Source organism: Lissotriton helveticus, chromosome 4_1 (assembly GCF_964261635.1).
Source record: "Lissotriton helveticus chromosome 4_1, aLisHel1.1, whole genome shotgun sequence".
Classification (NCBI taxonomy): Eukaryota; Metazoa; Chordata; class Amphibia; order Caudata; family Salamandridae; genus Lissotriton; species Lissotriton helveticus.
This window is the reverse complement of record NC_136063.1, coordinates 416,891,406-416,911,483: the sequence shown is the minus strand read 5'-3', so window position 1 is coordinate 416,911,483 and position 20,078 is coordinate 416,891,406. Positions and strand designations below refer to the sequence as shown.

Sequence of the window (20,078 nt, the reverse complement as noted above, 5' to 3'; positions counted from 1 at the left end):
TGCGCCTGCAACGTTGCAATTACGTCCCGGATGATTTTCTCCACATGGTTTGGTCATGCCCCCGCTTGGGGCAGTTCTGGGGGTCCATTGAGGGAGAGTTAACGGAGATATTAGGTTGGGATGTTCCTCATGACCCACGTCATTCCTTGTTGGGCATAACTGACGGGCTGGATGGGTCCAGGTCTGATAAGTTGTTTTACAACACAGCCATGATGGTGGCTAAGCGGGACATTGCGGTAGCCTGGATAAGCCCGGATCCTCCTACCCTGGAGAAGTGGCGGAGAGGGGTGGACTGGTGTGCGACCCAAGAGAAAGCCATGTATACAGCAAAGGGGCGTGCCAAGAAATATCGTAGAGTGTGGGGGAAGTGGATGGGGGCTGTGGAAGGTCCCGATTGACCGGCTTCCAGCATTTACTAGGGGTTTTGTTCTTCCTTTTGGATGGAACGTGATTGGGGAGTACAGTGACGAAGTAAATTAACATGTATTTGTGATTTCTGTGCACTGGCTGATTTGTTTTTCTATGTTTTTAAAATCAATAAAATTTGCTTATCAAAAAAATACCACAGCATCTAGAGCAAAATGTGGGGGTGACTCTCCAAAAAAGGGCACTTTCCTACATGACTCAATCTGGAACATGATCTTTTCCCTGCCACCTTGACCACACTGAAATGCTGGCAGCATGCACTCAGGTAAATACGGTGGGAGAGGGTGATGCCTGCCAAAACACTGCTTTTTGAAGTGGCTACATCAGACGGCGGGACTAAAGGGTTTTTGCCATCGGTGTAACTAAATTGGGGTATCTCTAAATTGGCCAACATTTGGATAAGGGACCATATCTTCTCCTACTTGACCGAGACCTAGGACATGCGTACCTCACAGTTTGTTCACTGCTCACAACTCTATCATGCCTTAGTTGTCCATATTCAGGGTAGCACTACACTCCTCAAATACAACCCTTTGGCAGCAAAAGCGAAGATGGTTGCTGTTGGGAAGTGCCCCTTTTTGCACGGTTACCCCGTAACTTTTTGCCAGATACCGGATGCCAACTTGACTGAGTTAATCAGGCCAGGCACTGGTGTTCTTTCCCAAAACTGTACCTTTGTTTCCACAATTGGCAAACCTCTGGGCCCCATGTCAGTCCCTTGTAAAAGGTACCCCTGGTACCAAAGGCCTTGTGACCAGAGGGCCTCTGAGGGCTGCCAATCGTGCCCCCTCCGTGGCCCCTCACCTTAACATCTAAACAATGCTATTGCAGGCTGCGTGTCTTAGTTCAGACCAAACTGAAGAGTCGACATGGCACGCATCCTTGTGTCCCATGCCTGTGGCATGGGTAAGTCACCTCTCTAGCAGGCTTTACAGCCCTAAGGCAGGGTGGACCATACCACAGGTGAGGGCATAGCTGCATGAGCAATATGCCCCTACAGTGTCTGTGCCATTCCCAAACATTGTAAATGCAGTTAAGCCATTTTGAGTACATGAGCTGTAAATTTGTCATTACGAACTCCACAGCTCCATGTTGGCTTTGCTGAAAACTGTTTGGTACCAAACTTCTCAGCATAATAAACCCACACTGATGGCAGTATTTGATTTATTATAAAATGCACTCACCCGACTTCTAGTGTATTGGCTGGCAGGTCCCGCCAGCCAGCCATTACCAAACAGGTTTCTGACCGCATGGGGTGAGAGCCTTTGTGCTTTCGGAGGTCAGGAACAAAGCATGCTCTGGGTGGAGTTGCTTCACGCCTCCCCCTGCCAGGAACAGCCACACTTGGCAGTGAGCCTTAAAGGCTCTCACCCTGTGATGTACTGATTTGGGCAGCTCCAACTAGCATAGATGCCCAACAACCCCCCCTGTTGTCCAGGCCCCACTTTTGGCGACAGGACAGACGGGAAAATTAGCAAGCAGAGTAGGAGGGTTCACCTCACCTTGGCACACCCCTAGGGTCACCAGGAGCTGAGATGAACCCCTCTCTTAGAAATTCTCTATCTTGAATTGAAGAATTAGGCCCAATAGGAAAGATGTGCCCCTCTCCCCAAAGGGCGGGGGCACCCAAAGGATGTAGTCACCATGTGGGACAGCAGCTATTGGCTTCGCCCCCGACCTCAGTAACACCCTTGAATTTAGCATGTAAGTGCTCCCCTGAACCTTGTTCCTCAGATTCGATGGAGCAAAGAAGAAGACCGAAAAGACCAGGAACTTAACCGCTGAAGACAGAACTCAGCCGCCTGTAGCCTGCTGTCCTTCCAGAAACCCTGCCAAGCCTCCAAGAAAACCCAGAGACCTTCCAGCCTTCAACCAATCTCCAAGAATCTCCCTTTGGCCTAGAGGCTCTAGTCCTCGGCACCTTCTGGTACAAGAACCGCAGTAGTTGAAGACCGACACTTGTGTAGACGAGACTCACTACTATGAAAAGTACCCAAAGACCACAGCAGTAGTGGACCGACACTTGTGTCGACATGACTCTGCCCAGCCAGAAGAAAGCACCGCAGCTGGACAGCACCCTCACTGAGACAGACAAACATCGGTAGAACTCCTCCATCCCCTGCATATCTCTATCCCCACGACCATGACTGATGGGCTGGGGGTTCCTCCCTTCCACCTACAGTGACTCGCTGACAACGACTGCGACGGTCCTGATGTTGGTGGCCTACTGACTGCCATTCATCCCTACTGCTCTCCACTGACTGCGAGAGCAAACAACATTGCTCATATCGACCGCCGCAGCATAGATACTGAACTCAGTACCTCTTCGGTGCCACCAGTCTCCATTGACTACCCTTGGGCATGGCGAACTATGCACACAACTGCTCCAGTTCTGCTGACGGTGCACTGCCTACCATAAACTGACCCTTGCCCAGGGCTGGTCTAAAACCCCTGAAGACTAGGAAAGTACGTTGTTTACTTACCTGCTGATGCATAACCCTGTTTTCCTTCCTTGGGATTGCAATGCATTCTATTGATTACCTACAGTTGTCTATCTTGTACTAAATGTTACTGTTTCGAATAGACAATACTAAAGTGTTTCCTAGACCATAAAGTACTCTACTGCCTTTTTAAAAGTATTACAAACCTGTAACTGAGCTCAACTTGCTTCTTAAAATAAAATTAACTAAAGTAATATTATTGCAAAACATTGGTCTGGAGTTATGTCATTGAGTGCGCATGGATGTGTACAACAAATGCATTTACACTACCCTCAGATAAGCCTAACTGCTCAGCCCAGCTACCACTAAATTGAGAGTGGCGTATTATATATTTTAACCTCTGCCATACCTTTGGGGACTCACTGGATGCTATGCGCATTATACCTCTTTTTGATATAGTATATATAGAACTGGCTTCCCACAGTTGCTTTAGAAGTGAAGGGCATTTCACAAATCTATCCTGCTCTGATTAATAGCGCAATAGACCCTATGCTCGCCCTACTAGACCGAAGAGCCCAGGGCCTTAAGTGGGTCGGGTCTCAGCAGGTTTCTTAAAGGGGGGCTCGAAACGGGCTCTGTTTTATGACCTGTTACAGGTGGTCCGTTTTTTCCGGACTGCAGTGACAGCAGGCACATCGATGAAAAAGCACAAGGTTAACGGGGTGGGTATGCGTTTTTCTAGATACACAATGCAACTGTGTTTGTTATTTATAAATGCATGCATTAATGCTATTCCATGTGAGGCTAACAACGCCTCTGAAATTGAAAAAATACACAGACAAGGCCAAGGCTAACTTAGACTCTATGAGCAAGAAGGGTTAACGACGCTCTCTGGCATACCAAAAGTTTAAAAGTCTTGGTTTACTTACGAATGTTTCCTCTGTTATATTTGGCGGCTCTGAAACACAGAAGTAAAAAAAAAGGTTCAGCACTCACTGGTAAGAGAGACAGCTAGTGGAAAGAGTTCTGTGAGCCAAAGCAATATATCATTAATGTCCACCAGGGCACACGTGCGGCATGATAGATACCCTGAGCGTCAGAAGAGTGGACTCATTTTTTTTTTTTTAAACAGTGTTGAGCATGTTTCCATATAAGAGGGCATGCTTCTTACCGGTGGTCAGCCTTTTCCCCCTCATTGTCAGGTGGTAGTGGGGGTGGTGGTGTGCGCCCCTTCCTAATGTTCCGAGTGCATGGAGGAGCTGTTCAGATTCCATTTCTTGGCACTACGCCACTTCGCACATCATGTAGGAAGCCCCCTGCGACAGCCCGTCCGAGGTGGTCTCCCAGCCGTCTCATTTATGCGGAAGCGTGGACTCGCGGTCGTGGGGCGCTGGGGGCGCTCAGCAGCACACCCTTCATTTGTGCAAGAGCGGGGAGTTAGACTGCCGTAACTTGCAGTCTGAGCGCGTCCTGCCTGCTGCCCCTGCCTTCCTGCCTGCGTGCTGCGCTCCCAGGCAGGCCTCCGGGTTGCTATGGTGCTGCATACAATGCCATGAGAGAGAGCAGTGTTTCCCTCTCCCTGCACTAAGCAAACACGGCTACTCCTCCGGCCTGCCCGCGGCCCGCTCGTGTGAAAGCAGAGCCTCCTCGCGGTAACTGCGCATTCATTGTGAATCATGTTCAGCCGCCAGGGTTGTGTGGTGATGCGTGGAGGGCAACGCTTGGACACCGTAGGAACTTGCCAAGTGACGCCCTTGCGTGTACGCATGCACACCTGACGTTCACACCGTGTTCGTCCTAGTGGCCGAGGGAATTGTATTCAGGAAACTGTAACGTAGTCTTACGCAAGAGAGGCTGGAAATCACAGGCCCGTTGCCCTCTTTTGTCGCAAAGGGAAACATGATATTTTCAGCGATGGTTCGCAAATAGCACACCACTCAAATCAATGTTCACCGCTGCGAACACGAGGGCGGGGCGATGAGCGTGTACGCGCAGTTTAGATTGAAGCTGCCTTTCACTGGGATACGGTGAGGTTGAATTCAAATTTTTTAAAAGTTCGAATCCGATGTAAACGCAAATTCTCAGTCCCCGCCCCCACGCTCTGTGGCTCTCTGCGTTGTGGCAGGGTCTTAGGTCCGCGCAACGCCTTCCCGTCTTTTGTGATATCACAGGCTTGCGTCATAAAACCATTCAGAGCTTCTGGCCCGTAGCTTTAACAACAGCTCCTTCAGACCACCCTGCTGCAGCCATCCGGGGTGTCAAAGGAACAGCTTTAGTGTAACATTGACTCCCCAGAGCAGAGGCGCAATTAGAGCCAAATTTCGGGGGGAGAGGTTCTTTCAGCAATATGCAGAGTGGAGATGCAGGGGCTCTAAGAAGGGGTGAGAACACAACAAGGCCTCGTTAGCAAGTAAATGGTCTTTTAAACACCATACTTTGACAAAACTGCCTACGCTTCGTGTTGTGTGTTGATCTATAATTGCTGCTTGCTGTATTGCAACCCTTTAGGATATTCCCTCTTCTCCCTGATGAAAATGCACACACAAAACTATCAAAGTCAAGCGCCACAATAACTAATTCTAATTTTTTGTGATACGTTTGCAACTCTAAGCATGTTTTGGGTGATTCTGGTCTTGCCTCTTATCTCCTGGAGCAGGCATTGGCAACATTTTCAGCTTCTCACTATTATCTCTGATCTACTAATTTAATTATCGACAGAGACCTGGTGTGCCACTCCCCTTTATGATTCCGGTGACATGTGGACCCAATGGATTTTCACAGGCTTCCACCAGCTGCATGTCTATAAAAGCAAGGCTTTACCACAGTTAAATCTTGTTGGAAAAGTAGGACCTGCTTTCATGGTCACCCCAATTTTGCTGGTGTCGGTATGTTTTTAGGTCTCGGTAATATCCGGTTGAAGTCCGAGAATTATTGTTACTTAGTAGGCTGCTTTATCCCCGCCTCTGTTTTCGTCTGTCCTCCATTGGCTGGCTTCCTAAACAGAGGCCAGCCATTGGAGGAGAGAGCCGTCCCTCCAAAGAAGCTCCGTCTTTTTCGGATTCGGGGGCGTGATTTTTTGCTTTCTTTAGCCCTGTGACGTCGTCCGTCACTCAGGGAGCAAAACCACGCCCCCGATTCCGAAAAATCCAAAAGCTTACAGCCGCCATTTTTAGGTCTCGCCTGTCGATGCGCATGCGCATCGAGCAAGCGAGACTATAGGGGCTCATCGACTCTTTATCTAACTTGCAAGGAATCGTGGCGATTCCTTGCAGTGCCCGTGACTTTTAAGCTCAATGCGCATGTGCATTGAGCTTAAAAGCGCGTGCACAGCCGCCCGCATTCCTCCGACACCTTTGAAGTGAAGCTTAGCTTCACTTCAAAGGCCCGGCTTCTTCACACCCACATGCCGCTCTGCCCCGCTCCGCCCCCTCCCCTGAGTCATCCTGCCTGCCCAGACTTCTCCTCCCCCCTACTTACATCCCGCTTTCACTTGTTTTTTGTTCCGACTCGACGTTCCCCCCGCCCCCTCCCGCCACGCAATGCCGAGAGCTTGTTTTTTAATGCCATCTTTTCTCCCCACGCTCTTTGGAGAGAATGCATTTGTGTTTTCTAATTGCTTCCCCTGACTGACGCCTTCCCGGATCATTGCAACCACAGTCACTTGCAGGTTTGCAAAACAGGCTGGGTAAACAAACAGATGACGTGGGCAGTTCAGTGCGATTGTCCAGCGAGTTGATATCGTCCGCAAGTTATTGTCCGCCCTCTGGTGCTTTGGACCACATCCTGACCCTATAGCCCTGAAAAATGATGGTACCACACAAGCCTATTGACCGCATACTGTCTGTGGTGTCTGCCCGCCCGCTCTCCACTCTATCAGGCAGCCAGCCGCACTCCTCCCACACCCCCGCTCCGCCCCCTCACTCTCTCTGCCCGCCCGCTCTCCACTCCATCAGGCAGCCAGCTTCAGGAGAGCAATCTGGAGAGCAATCTGCGGGGTGTCGCCATTTTAGCAGCACGGGCTTTCCCGATCACTGGACACTTACAAATTGGGCAGCAGCATTGAAGGCTTTGCTGCCTTACAAAACCGGCTCAGCGTGGCTGTCGCAACGCAAGTTTCCGTGTCTCCTGGAAGGCATCAAGTGCAATACTCTATTCCTCGTGGAACAGATCCAGCAGGACAGACGAGTACAAGAATAGTAGTTTGTATCAAAAGCATGACCTTCATTACCGCATGATAGCTGGGTGTTAATCAGCATGGCTAAGTCTAATTCCTTACGCACGGTGACATTTCTAATGTAGCTTCAGCGCCATCGGAAGTATAAAGCACTATATCCGTATCATACCATTATCGGCACTACAGGTCTTGTGTTGCGGATTGAGTTTCCTTTTAGAGGAAAGTTTGGTTCTGATTTGCATGTGTGCCAACTGGGGCCTCTGGTCAAGAATTGTAACTTCTGTCATTGCACAGAGCCCTAGAACTTAGGGTGGCTGATTATCTCACAAGAACATAAGAAACTTTACACGAAAAAAACACGCCCTTTTGGCAGGGCCACTGGAGCTTACTTGACTAACTATTTACAGCTGTTGGCTGGAGACTGTCATGTCTGGGTTCATTATGATATTCCGAGCGTTAAAACATACACTGCCAAACGCGCCTTCACATCCTCACCCCCTCATCCTCACACACCCTCACTCACCCTCACCCTCACTCACCCTCAACCCCTCACTCACCCTCACCCTCACTCACCCTCACCCACACTCACCCTCACTCACCCTCACTCACCCTCAACCCCTCACCCTCACTCACCCTCACTCACCCTCAACCCCTCACCCTCACTAACACTCACCCTCAACGCCTCACCCTCACTCACCCTCAACCCCTCACCCTCACTCACCCTCACCCTCACTTACCCTCAACCCTTCACCCTCAAACCCTCACTCACCCTCACCCTCACTCTCACTCACCCTCACTCACCCTCAACCCCTCAGCATCACACTCACTCACCCTCACCCTCACTCACCCTCAACCCCTCACCTACCCTCACCCTCAACCACTCACCCTCACCCTCACTCACCCTCAACACCTCACTCGCCCTCACCCTCACTCACCCTCAACACCTCAACCTCAACCCCTCACCCTCACTCACCCTCACCCACCCTCACTCACCCTCACTCTCACTCACCCTCAACCCCTCACCCTCACTCACCCTCACTCACCCTCAACCCCTCACCCTCACCCACCCTCAACCCCTCACCCTAACTCACACTCACCCTCACTCACCCTCACCCTCACTCACCCTCACTCACCCTCACTCTCACTCACCCTCACTCACCCTCACTCTCACTCACCCTCAACCCCTCACTCACCCTCACTCACTCACCCTCACTCACCCTCACCCACCCTCACCCTCACTCACCCTCACTCTCACTCACCCTCACCCTCACTCACCCTCAACCCCTCACCCTCACACAGTGCAATAGGTCTCGGAGCATTTGAGTTAGAGCTTTTACATTTGTTTATGGCTTTTTTTCTTTGTAATTCTTTAGCATTGCCTACAGGAAACAAAAATGCTAAAGATTTACAAAAAAAACCCATAAACAATTCTAAAAGCACTAACTCTAATGCTGCGAGACCTATTGCATTTCCAATGCTTGTTATTCCTGTATTTCTGCCTACCGGCTGTTCTCTGGGCCCGGTGCGGCCGTCCTCCTCTAGGCGCAGGCCCAGCTTCCAACTACGTGGGCTTGGTGGCTAGGGGGTTCTCCTCTGTAGTGTGATCTGCCTCGGTGCTGGCGCAGTCTAGCAGGTATTTGGTGTGCCCGAAAGAACTCCCGGTAACTGGCCCGTAATACCCATATCTTCTCTCCCCCCTCCCTCGTCACCGTTACATGTTCGGTAGCAGCAGGTAAACCATGGGAAGGTCAGAGTGTGTAAATTTTTGCAATCGAGAGAGGGAGAGGGTCCCACATCTGCAGGAACTGCTACAGAGGTGAGAAGGCAGTATCAATACAGGGACGGTGGGAGGAAGATACAGCGGACAGCCTTCTAAAGAGATCGTGAAACAAGAGGCAGGCGATGTCAGCATGGCCGCAGGCACTGTGAGAGGAAGCGGTGGTGGCAGCCAGTGATACCCTCAGAAGCTCTCCAGCCAGTCCCCCCTCCGCCCCCCACCCCTTAACCAGGATCTCATCTCCAAATCCCATTAGTCGAACAATAGGGGGATAATCTTTACTAGTGCCTGTGATTAGCTCGCCTTTTCGTGAAACCTGTGACCTGCTGGCGTCTGAATACGAATGGCCCACTTGAGTCTGGTTGCCCCCTCCCGCCCCGAGGCAAAGAAGTGACAGGTAAACTAAAAGCTGAAGGCCCTCAACCTGTGTGAGTGGTGGGGGGGGGGGGGTGGTGGAACGGAAGGGGGGGTCTGACAGGTGAAGTGACAACTGTAGATGCTCACTGACTACGGTGAGACAAGAGAGGTGGCAAATTATACTACTCGCTGAGCGGAGCTGTGACGTGGGACACAGAATGATGTGCACTAAGAGGGCTGTGACGGGCGAAGGGACGCAGAGAGGAGGTTCGGAAGGTAAAAGAGGCAACTGGAAGTGCTCTCTGTGTAGATGCGTGACACTCCCCCGTGACCCTTGAAGCTCGATGGATCAATGCACCTGCGGGAGCGTTCTCTGTCAGCTACAGGTCACAGACGCTGACGGATCGCAGCCCCTGCGCCCCACCTACCCCCCCCCCACACACACACACGTCTGATGATCCCTGAGATGGTTGTCAGTAACGCGTGATATGTGGACAGCTCAGCCTTTAAAGTGTACTTACGTAATTAAACGCCGACCCACCCAGCAGTCCCAGTTAGCGACATCTTTCACAGCCAGAAAGTTAAACAAAAGTAACTTGTCTATTTCTTGTTGCTTTAGGACGTAACAGAGTGCAAAACCAGTTCTCTCGATTTTACACAGCTCCACTATAAGTGAGGCCTGTCCCAGACTAGACGTGGTCCCCATGCGCTGGTTGCACCAGATCACGTTAGATATAAAGGTACTCACCTAATAACCCCGCAGCGGCCACCGCTCTTGAAAGTAAGGCCGAATCAGTTCTAGAATGAGGTCATAGACTGCTCCGTCCAGATGGGGTCAAGGGTCGCAGACTGCACGAGGTCGAGTATGCTGCTGTTTTGCTGTTAGAGGTAAGCCATTTTGTTTATTTTGCTAATCTTATGTTTATTTCTTTGTTTTTCAGGTCCAATATGGCCCGTGGCGTCTCCGTGCAGCTGTGTGCACTGCTGTGCACGAGGTGGTTCAGACAGGTATGTATGCTGCTGTTTTGCTGTTAGAGGTAAGCCATTTTGTTTATTTTGCTGATCTTATGTTTATTTCTTTGTTTTTCAGGTCCAATATGGCCCGTGGCGTCTCCGTGCAGCTGTGTGCACCGTTGTGCACGAACTGGTCCCGATATGCTGCTCTTTTGCTGTTTGAGGTAATCTATTTTTTTGATTTTGCTAATCTTAGGTTTTTTTCTCTCTTTTCTAGGTACAACATGGCCCGTGGCGTCTCCGTGCAGCTGTGTGCACTGCTGTGCACGAGGTGGTTCAGACAGGTATGTATGCTGCTGTTTTGCTGTTAGAGGTAAGCCATTTTGTTTATTTTGCTAATCTTATGTTTATTTCTTTGTTTTTCAGGTCCAATATGGCCCGTGTCGTCTCCATGCAGCTGTGTGCACTGCTGTGCACGAAGTGGTTCAGACAGGTATGTATGCTGCTGTTTTTCAGTTAAGGTAAGGCATTTTGTTTATTTTGCTAATCTTATGTTTATTTCTTTGTTTTTCAGGTCCAACATGGCCCGTGTCGTCTCCGTGCAGCTGTGTGCACCGTTGTGCACGAACTGGTCCCGATATGCTGCTCTTTTGCTGTTTGAGGTAATCTATTTTTTTGATTTTGCTAATCTTAGGTTTTTTTCTCTCTTTTCTAGGTACAACATGGCCCGTGGCGTCTCCGTGCAGCTGTGTGCACTGCTGTGCACGAGGTGGTTCAGACAGGTATGTATGCTGCTGTTTTGCTGTTAGAGGTAAGCCATTTTGTTTATTTTGCTAATCTTATGTTTATTTCTTTGTTTTTCAGGTCCAATATGGCCGGTATCGTCTCCGTGCAGCTGTGTGCACTGCTGTGCACGAAGTGGTTCAGACAGGTATGTATGCTGCTGTTTTTCAGTTAAGGTAAGGCATTTTGTTTATTTTGCTAATCTTATGTTTATTTCTTTGTTTTTCAGTTCCAATATGGCCCGTGTCGTCTCCATGCAGCTGTGTGCACTGCTGTGCACGAAGTGGTTCAGACAGGTATGTTTGCAGCTGTTTTTCAGTTAAGGTAAGGCATTTTGTTTACTTTGCTAATCTTATGTTTATTTCTTTGTTTTTCAGGTCCAATATGGCCCGTGGCGTCTCCGTGCAGCTGTGTGCACCGTTGTGCACGAACTGGTCCCGTTATGCTGCTCTTTTGCTGTTTGAGGTAATCTATCTTTTTGATTTTGCTAATCTTAGGTTTTTTTCTCTCTTTTCTAGGTACAACATGGCCCGTGGCGTCTCCGTGTAGCTGTGTGTACTGCTGTGCACGAAGTGGTTCAGACAGGTATGTATGCTGCTGTTTTTCAGTTAAAGTAAGGCATTTGGTTTATTTTGCTAATCTTATGTTTATTTCTTTGTTTTTCAGGTCCAATATGGCCCGTGTCGTCTCCGTGCAGCTGTGTGCACTGCTGTGCTCGAAGTGGTTCAGACAGGTATGTATGCTGCTGTTTTTCAGTTAAGGTAAGGCATTTTGTTTATTTTGCTAATCTTATGTTTATTTCTATCACTCACTGCTGCACTCTCTCCTCAGCCTCTTACTGCACCATCCCTTCACTCTCTCCTCAGCTCCACTATACCGTCTCTTCACTGTTGCACTCTCCTCAGTCTCTCACTGCACCATCCTTTCACTGCTGCACTCTCTCCTCAGCCTCTCCCTGCACCATCCTTTCACTGATGCACTCTCTCCTCAGCCTCTCCCTCCACTGTCCCTTCACTGCTGCACTCTCCTCAGCCTCTCCTTGCACCGTCCCTTCACTGATGCACTCTCTGCTCAGCCCCCCATTGCATCGTCGCCTTAACTGCTGCACTCTCCTCAGCCTCTCCTTGCACCGTCCCTTCACTGATGCACTCTGTTCAGCCCCCCATTGCATCGTCCCTTCACTGCTGCACTTTCCTCAGCCTCTCACGGTACCATCGCTTCACTGATGCACTCTCCTCAGTCTCTCACTGCTCCATTCTTTCTCTGCTGCACTCTCTCCTCAGCCTCTCCCTGCACCATCCTTTCACTGATGCACTCTCTCCTCAGCCTCTCCCTGCACTGTCCCTTCACTGATGCACTCTCCTCAGCCTCTCCCTGCACGTCCCTTCACTGATGCACTCTCTGCTGAGCTCCCCATTGCATCGTCCCTTCACTGCTGCACTCTCCTCAGCCTCTCCCTGCACCGTCCCTTCACTGATGCACTCTCTGTTCAGCCCCCCTTTGCATCGTCCCTTCACTGCTGCACTTTCCTCAGCCTCTCACTGCACCATCGCTTCACTGCAGCACTCTCTCCTCAGCCTCTCCCTGCGCCATCGCTTCACTCTCTGCTCAGCCCCCCCATCCAGGCTGCAGCCCTCACTCCTCCACTGCACCATCACTCACTGCTGCACTCTCTCTCAGCCTCTCACGGTACTGTCCCTTCACTGCTGCACTCTCCTCAGCCTCTCACTGCACCATCCCTTCACTGCTGCACTCTCTTCAGTCTCTCACTGCACCATCCCTTCACTGCTGCACTCTCTCCTCAGCCTCTCCCTGCACCGTCCTTCACTGATGCACTCTCTCCACAGCCTCTCCCTGCACTGTCCCTTCACTGCTGCACTCTCTGCTCAGCCTCTCCCTGCACCACCATTCACTGATGCACTCTCTGCTCAGCCTCCCATTGCATCGTCCCTTCACTGCTGCACTCTCTTCAGCCTCTCCCTGCACCGTCCCTTCACTGGTGCACTCTCCTCAGTCTCTCACTGCACCATCCCTTCACTGCTGCACTCTCTCCTCAGCCTCTCCCTGCACCATCCCTTCACTGGTGCACTCTCCTCAGTCTCTCACTGCACCATCCCTTCACTGCTGCACTCTCTCCTCAGCCTCTCCCTGCACCATCCCTTTACTGATGCACTCTCTCCTCAGCCTCTCCCTGCACCGGCCCTTCACTGATGCACTCTCTCCTCAGCCTCTCCCTGCACCGTCCCTTTATTGCTGCACTCTCTCCTTAGCCTCTCCTTGCACCGTCCCTTCACTGCTGCACTCTCCTCAGCCTCTCACTGCACCGTCACTTCACTGCTGCACTCCCTCCTCCTCCCCACTGCACTGTCCCTTCACTGCTGCACTCTCCTCAGCCTCTCACTGCATTATCCCTTCACTGCTACACTCTCTCCTCAGTCCCACTGCACCGTCCCTTCACTGCTGCACTCTATGCTTAGCCCCCCACTGCACCGTCATTTTACTGCTGCACTCTCTGCTCAGCCCCCCCACTGCACCGTCCTTTTACTGCTGCACTCTTCTCAGCTTCTCCCTGCACCGTCCCTTCACTGCTGCACTCTCTGCTCAGCCTCTCCCTGCACTGTCCCTTCACTGATGCACTCTCTCCTCAGCCTCTCCCTGCACTGTCCCTTCACTGCTGCACTCTCCTCAGCCTCTCCTTGCACCGTCTCTTCACTGATGCACTCTCTGCTCAGCCCCCCATTGCATCGTCCCTTCACTGCTGCACTCTCCTCAGCCTCTCCCTGCACCATCCATTCACTGACGCACTCTCTGCTCAGCCCCCCATTGCATCGTCCATTCATTGCTGCACTCTCTGCTCAGCCCCGCCCCCCATCCAGGCTGCAGCCCTCACTCCTCCACTGCACCATCACTCACTGCTGCACTTTCTCCTCAGCCTCTTATGGTACCGTCCCTTCACTGATGCACTCTCCTCAGCCTCTCACTGCACCATCCCTTCACTCTCTCCTCAGCTCCACTATACCGTCCCTTCGAACTCTCTCTCTCACTACCTCACTCTCTCTATCACTACCTCACTCTCTCTTTCACTAACTCACTATCTCTCTCACTACCTCACTATCTCTCACACAACTACACTATCTCTCATTCACTCTCTCTCTACCTCAATCTCTACCTCACTACTCAACTCTCTCTTTCTCACAGCATCACAATATCACTACCACAGGAACTATCTCTCTAACACACTACTTCACAACTTAACTCTCTCTATCTCACTACCTCACCCTCTCTACATCACTACCTCACTCTATCTATTACTATCTCACTATCTCACTGCCTCACTATATCATGACACTCTCAAAAATTCACTACAACACTCTCTCACTACCTCACAACTTCCCTCTCTCTCTCTCTCTCTCTCTCTCTCTAACTCACTGCTTCACTCTCTCTCTATCTCACTACCTCACACTCTCTCTATATACTACCTCACTCTATTTCTATCTCACTATCTCTCTCTCACTATATCACGACACTCTCTCTATGTTATGTTATGTTATGTTATGTTACTAAGTTTTATTGAGCGCGAACAGCTGCCCCAGCAACGAGGCGTCCCGGCGCTGACCCATAACAGTAACCAGAGGGAGGGAGGGAGAGAGAGGACAGAAAGGGATTAGGATGGGGAGAATAGAATGGTTTTAATCGCCTTGCGGAAGGCCAATAAATTGGTCATGGAGCGGATATGGGGTGGCAGGGAGTTCCAGAGCCTTGCCCCCAAGACTCTGAAAGAGCGGCCGCCTATTCTGCTTAGCCTTATACGTGGGGTAACAACCAAATTTTGCCCCGAGGAGCGTAGGGCACGCTGAGGGGTGTAAGGCTCTAGGAGAGGGCGCAAGAGACCTAAAGTTCACTACATCACTCTCTCACTACCACACAACTTCACTCTCTCTCTAACTCACTACTTCACTCTCTCTCTATCTCACTACCACTCTCTCTCTCTCTCTCTCTCTCTCTCTCTCTCAAATACACTAACTCACTTTCACTCTCTCATACACCACCTCACTCTCTCTCTAGCTCACTACTTCACAACATCTCTCTGTTTCTATCTCAATACAGCACAACAACTCTCACCCTCACTACCTCATTCTTTCACTACCTCACTCTCTCTCACTACCTCACTCTATATCTACTTCACTCTCCCACAAAACAAAAATAACTACATCACTACTCAAATTATATCTATAACACTATCTCACACTCTCTCTCTCACTAACTCTCTCCATAACATCACTCTATCTATTTCCATATCACTCTCACTACCTGACTATAACACAAGTCACTCACTCCAAAAATAACTACAACACTCTCTCGCTGACTCACTCTCTATCTCACTAGCTCACAAGTTCACTCTCTCTCTCCAACTCACTACGTCACCCTCTATCTCACTAACTCACTCTCTCTCTTTCTATCTCACTAAGTCACTTTCACTCTCTCTTACACTACCTCAGTCCTTCTCTATCTCACTATGTCACAACATCACTCATTGTTTCTATCTCACTACCACCAAAATCACTCTCCATCACTAACTCACTCTTTCCCTACCTCACTCTCTCTGTCTCACTCTATCTATCTCACTCTCTCTCACTACCTCACTCTCTCTATTTCTATCTCACTAAGTCACTTTCACTACCTCACTCTCTGTCTCTGTTTTCGTTCAGAGGTAAGCCATTTGTTTTTTTTTTTGTTGCTAATCTTATGTTTATTCTCTCTTTTATAGGTTCAACATGGCCCGTGGTGATTCCCTTCAGCGATGTGCATCGCTGTGCACGGAGTTGTTCAGACAGGTATGTATGTTGATTTCAGTTTATGTTAGAGGTAAGGCATATTTTTATTTTTACACTGCACTGTCCTTTTACTGCTGCACTCTCTCCTCAGCCTCTCCCTGCGCCATCGCTTCACTGCTGCACTCTCTGCTCAGCCCCCCCCCATCCAGGCTGCAGCCCTCACTCCTCCACTGCACCATCACTCACTGCTGCACTCTCTCCTCAGCCTCTCACGGTACCATCACTTCACTGATGCACTCTCCTCAGCCTCTTACTGCACCATCCCTTCACTCTCTCCTCAGCTCCACTATACCGTCTCTTCCCTGTTGCACTCTCCTCAGTCTCTCACTGCACCATCCTTTCACTGCTGCACTCTCTCCTCAGCCTCTCCCTGCACCATCCTTTCACTGATGCACTCTCTCCTCAGCCTCTCCCTGCACCGTCCCTTCACTGATGCACTCTCTCCTCAGCCTCTCCCTGCACTGTCCCTGCACTGTCCCTTCACTGCTGCACTCTCCTCAGCCTCTCCCTGCACGTCCCTTCACTGATGCACTCTCTGCTCAGCTCCCCATTGCATCGTCCCTTCACTGCTGCACTCTCCTCAGCCTCTCCCTGCACCGTCCCTTCACTGATGCACTCTCTGTTCAGCCCCCCATTGCATCGTCCCTTCACTGCTGCACTTTCCTCAGCCTCTCACCGCACCATCGCTTCACTGCAGCACTCTCTCCTCAGCCTCTCCCTGCGCCATCGCTTCACTCTCTGCTCAGCCCCCCCATCCAGGCTGCAGCCCTCACTCCTCCACTGCACCATCACTCACTGCTGCACTCTCTCTCAGCCTCTAACGGTACTGTCCCTTCACTGCTGCACTCTCCTCAACCTCTCACTGCACCATCCCTTCACTGCTGCACTCTCTTCAGTCTCTCACTGCACCATCCCTTCACTGCTGCACTCTCTCCTCAGCCTCTCCCTGCACCGTCCTTCACTGATGCACTCTCTCCACAGCCCCTCCCTGCACCGTCCCTTCACTGATGCACTCTCTGCTCAGCCTCTCCCTGCACCGTCCATTCACTGATGCACTCTCTGCTCAGCCTCCCATTGCATCGTCCCTTCACTGCTGCACTCTCTTCAGCCTCTCCCTGCACCGTCCCTTCACTGGTGCACTCTCCTCAGTCTCTCACTGCACCATCCCTTCGCTGCTGCACTCTCTCCTCAACCTCTCCCTGCACCATCCCTTTACTGATGCACTCTCTCCTCAGCCTCTCCCTGCACCGGCCCTTCACTGATGCACTCTCTCCTCAGCCTCTCCCTGCACCGTCCCTTTATTGCTGCACTCTCTCCTTAGCCTCTCCTTGCACCGTCCCTTCACTGCTGCACTCTCTCCTCAGCCTCTCACTGCACCGTCACTTCACTGCTGCACTCTCTCCTCAGCCTCTCCCTGCACCGGCCCTTCACTGATGCACTCTCTCCTCAGCCTCTCCCTGCACCGTCCCTTTATTGCTGCACTCTCTCCTTAGCCTCTCCTTGCACCGTCCCTTCACTGCTGCACTCTCCTCAGCCTCTCACTGCACCGTCACTTCACTGCTGCACTCCCTCCTCCTCCCCACTGCACCGTCCCTTCACTGCTGCACTCTATGCTCAGCCCCCCACTGCACTGTCCTTTTACTGCTGCACTCTCTGCTCAGCCCCCCACTGCACCGTCCTTTTACTGCTGCACTCTTCTCAGCTTCTCACTGCACCGTCCCTTCACTGCTGCACTCTCTGCTCAGCCTCTCCCTGCACTGTCCCTTCACTGATGCACTCTCTCCTCAGCCTCTCCCTGCACTGTCCCTTCACTGCTGCACTCTCCTCAGCCTCTCCCTGCACCGTCCCTTCACTGGTGCACTCTCCTCAGTCTCTCACTGCACCATCCCTTCACTGCTGCACTCTCTCCTCAGCCTCTCCCTGCACAATCCCTTTACTGATGCACTCTCTCCTCAGCCTCTCCCTGCACCGGCCCTTCACTGATGCACTCTCTCCTCAGCCTCTCCCTGCACCGTCCGTTTATTGCTGCACTCTCTCCTTAGCCTCTCCTTGCACCGTCCCTTCACTGCTGCACTCTCCTCAGCCTCTCACTGCACCGTCACTTCACTGCTGCACTCCCTCCTCCTCCCCACTGCACCGTCCCTTCACTGCTGCACTCTCCTCAGCCTCTCACTGCATTATCCCTTCACTGCTACACTCTCTCCTCAGTCCCACTGCACCGTCCCTTCACTGCTGCACTCTATGCGCAGCCCCCCACTGCACCGTCCTTTTACTGCTGCACTCTCTGCTCAGCCCCCCACTGCACCGTCCTTTTACTGCTGTACTCTTCTCAGCTTCTCCCTGCACCGTCCCTTCACTGCTGCACTCTCTCCTCAGCCTCTCCCTGCACTGTCCCTGCACTGTCCCTTCACTGCTGCACTCTCCTCAGCCTCTCCTTGCACCGTCCCTTCACTGATGCACTCTCTGCTCAGCCCCCCATTGCATCGTCCCTTCACTGCTGCACTCTCCTCAGCCTCTCCCTGCACCATCCATTCACTGACGCACTCTCTGCTCAGCCCCCCATTGCATCGTCCCTTCATTGCTGCACTCTCTGCTCAGCCCCGCCCCCCATCCAGGCTGCAGCCCTCACTCCTCCACTGCACCATCACTCACTGCTGCACTTTCTCCTCAGGCTCTTATGGTACCGTCCCTTCACTGATGCACTCTCCTCAGCCTCTCACTGCACCATCCCATCACTCTCTCCTCAGCTCCACTATACTGTCCCTTCGAACTCTCTCTCTCACTACCTCACTCTCTCTATCACTACCTCACTCTCTCTTTCACTACCTCACTATCTCTCACACTACTACACTATCTCTCATTCACTCTCTCTCTACCTCAATCGCTACCTCACTACTCAACTCTCTCTCTCACAGCATCACAATATCACTACCACAGGAACTATCTCTCTAACACACTACTTCACAACTTAACTCTCTCTATCTCACTACCTCACTCTCTCTACATCACTACCTAACTCTATCTATTACTATCTCACTATCTCATTCTCACTGCCTCACTATATCACGACACACTCTCTCAAAAATTCACAACACTCTCTCACTACCTCACAACTTCACTCTCTCTCTCTAACTCACTGCTTCACTCTCTCTATCTCACTACCTCACACTCTCTCTATATACTACCTCACTCTATTTCTATCTCACTATCTCTCTCTCACTATATCACGACACACTCTCTCTAAAGTTCACTACATCACTCTCTCACTACCCCACAACTTCACTCTCTCTCTATCTCACTACAGCACTCTCTCTCTCTCAAATACACTAACTCACTTTTACTCTCTCATACACTACCTCACTCTAGCTCACTACTTCACAACATCGCTCTGTTTCTATCTCAATACAGCACAACAACTCTCCCCCTCACTACCTCATTCTTTCACTACCTCACTCTCTCTATCTCTCACTACCTTACTCTATATCTACTTCACTCTCCCACAAAACAAAAATAACTACATCACTACTCAAGTTAAATCTATAACACTATCTCACTCTCTCTCTCACTAACTCTCTCCATAACATCACTCTATTTCGATATCACTCTCACTACCTAACTATAACACAAGTCACTCACTCAAAAAATAACTACAACACTCTCTCGCTGACTCACTCTCTATCTCACTAGCTCACAAGTTCACTCTCTCTCTCCAACTCACTACGTCACTCTGTATCTCACTAACTCACTCTCTCTCTTTCTATCTCACTAAGTCACTTTCACTCTCTCTTAAACTACCTCAATCCTTCTCTATCTCACTACGTCACAACATCACTCATTGTTTCTATCTCACTACCACCAAAAATCACTCTCCATCACTAACTCACTCTTTCACTACCTCACTCTCACTCTCACTACCTCACTCTCTCTATTTCTATCTCACTAAGTCACTTTCACTCTCTTTCACTACCTCACTCTCTCTCTATCTCACTACCTCACAAACTCACTCACTGTTTCTATCTCACTACCTCAGAACATCCCTCTACCTCAATCTTTCACTACCTCACTTTCTCTGTCTCTCACTACCTCACTCTCTATCTACCTATCTCTCACTACATAACTCTCCACCTCACTACTCCACTCTATCTCACTACCTCACAACTTATCTCTCTCAAAACATCACTACCTCACTCTCTCACTACCTCACTCTCTAGCTCACAACCTCACAACTTCACTCTCTTTCTCTAACTCACTACCTCAATCACTCTCTATCTCACTACCTCACTCTTTCTATCTCACTAACTCACTTTCACTCTCTCTTTCACTACCTCTTT

General features: G+C 50.6%; 1 protein-coding gene across 2 annotated transcripts in view; it reads right to left on the bottom strand.

Moving 5' to 3' along the window:
* The window catches only part of RGS22 (regulator of G protein signaling 22), a 1,652,097-nt gene extending 1,647,229 nt beyond the window's left edge, over positions 1 to 4,868 (bottom strand). For both annotated transcript variants that reach the window (XM_078686958.1, XM_078686959.1), the window contains exons 1-2: positions 4,039 to 4,868; positions 3,797 to 3,825 (exon numbers count right to left, since the gene is read on the bottom strand). In XM_078686958.1, coding sequence (XP_078543084.1) covers positions 3,797 to 3,825; positions 4,039 to 4,141 — 132 coding nt within the window. In that variant the 5' untranslated portion in view covers positions 4,142 to 4,868. The remainder of the gene's footprint in view (positions 1 to 3,796; positions 3,826 to 4,038) is intronic.
* Positions 4,869 to 20,078: the final 15,210 nt, after the last annotated feature.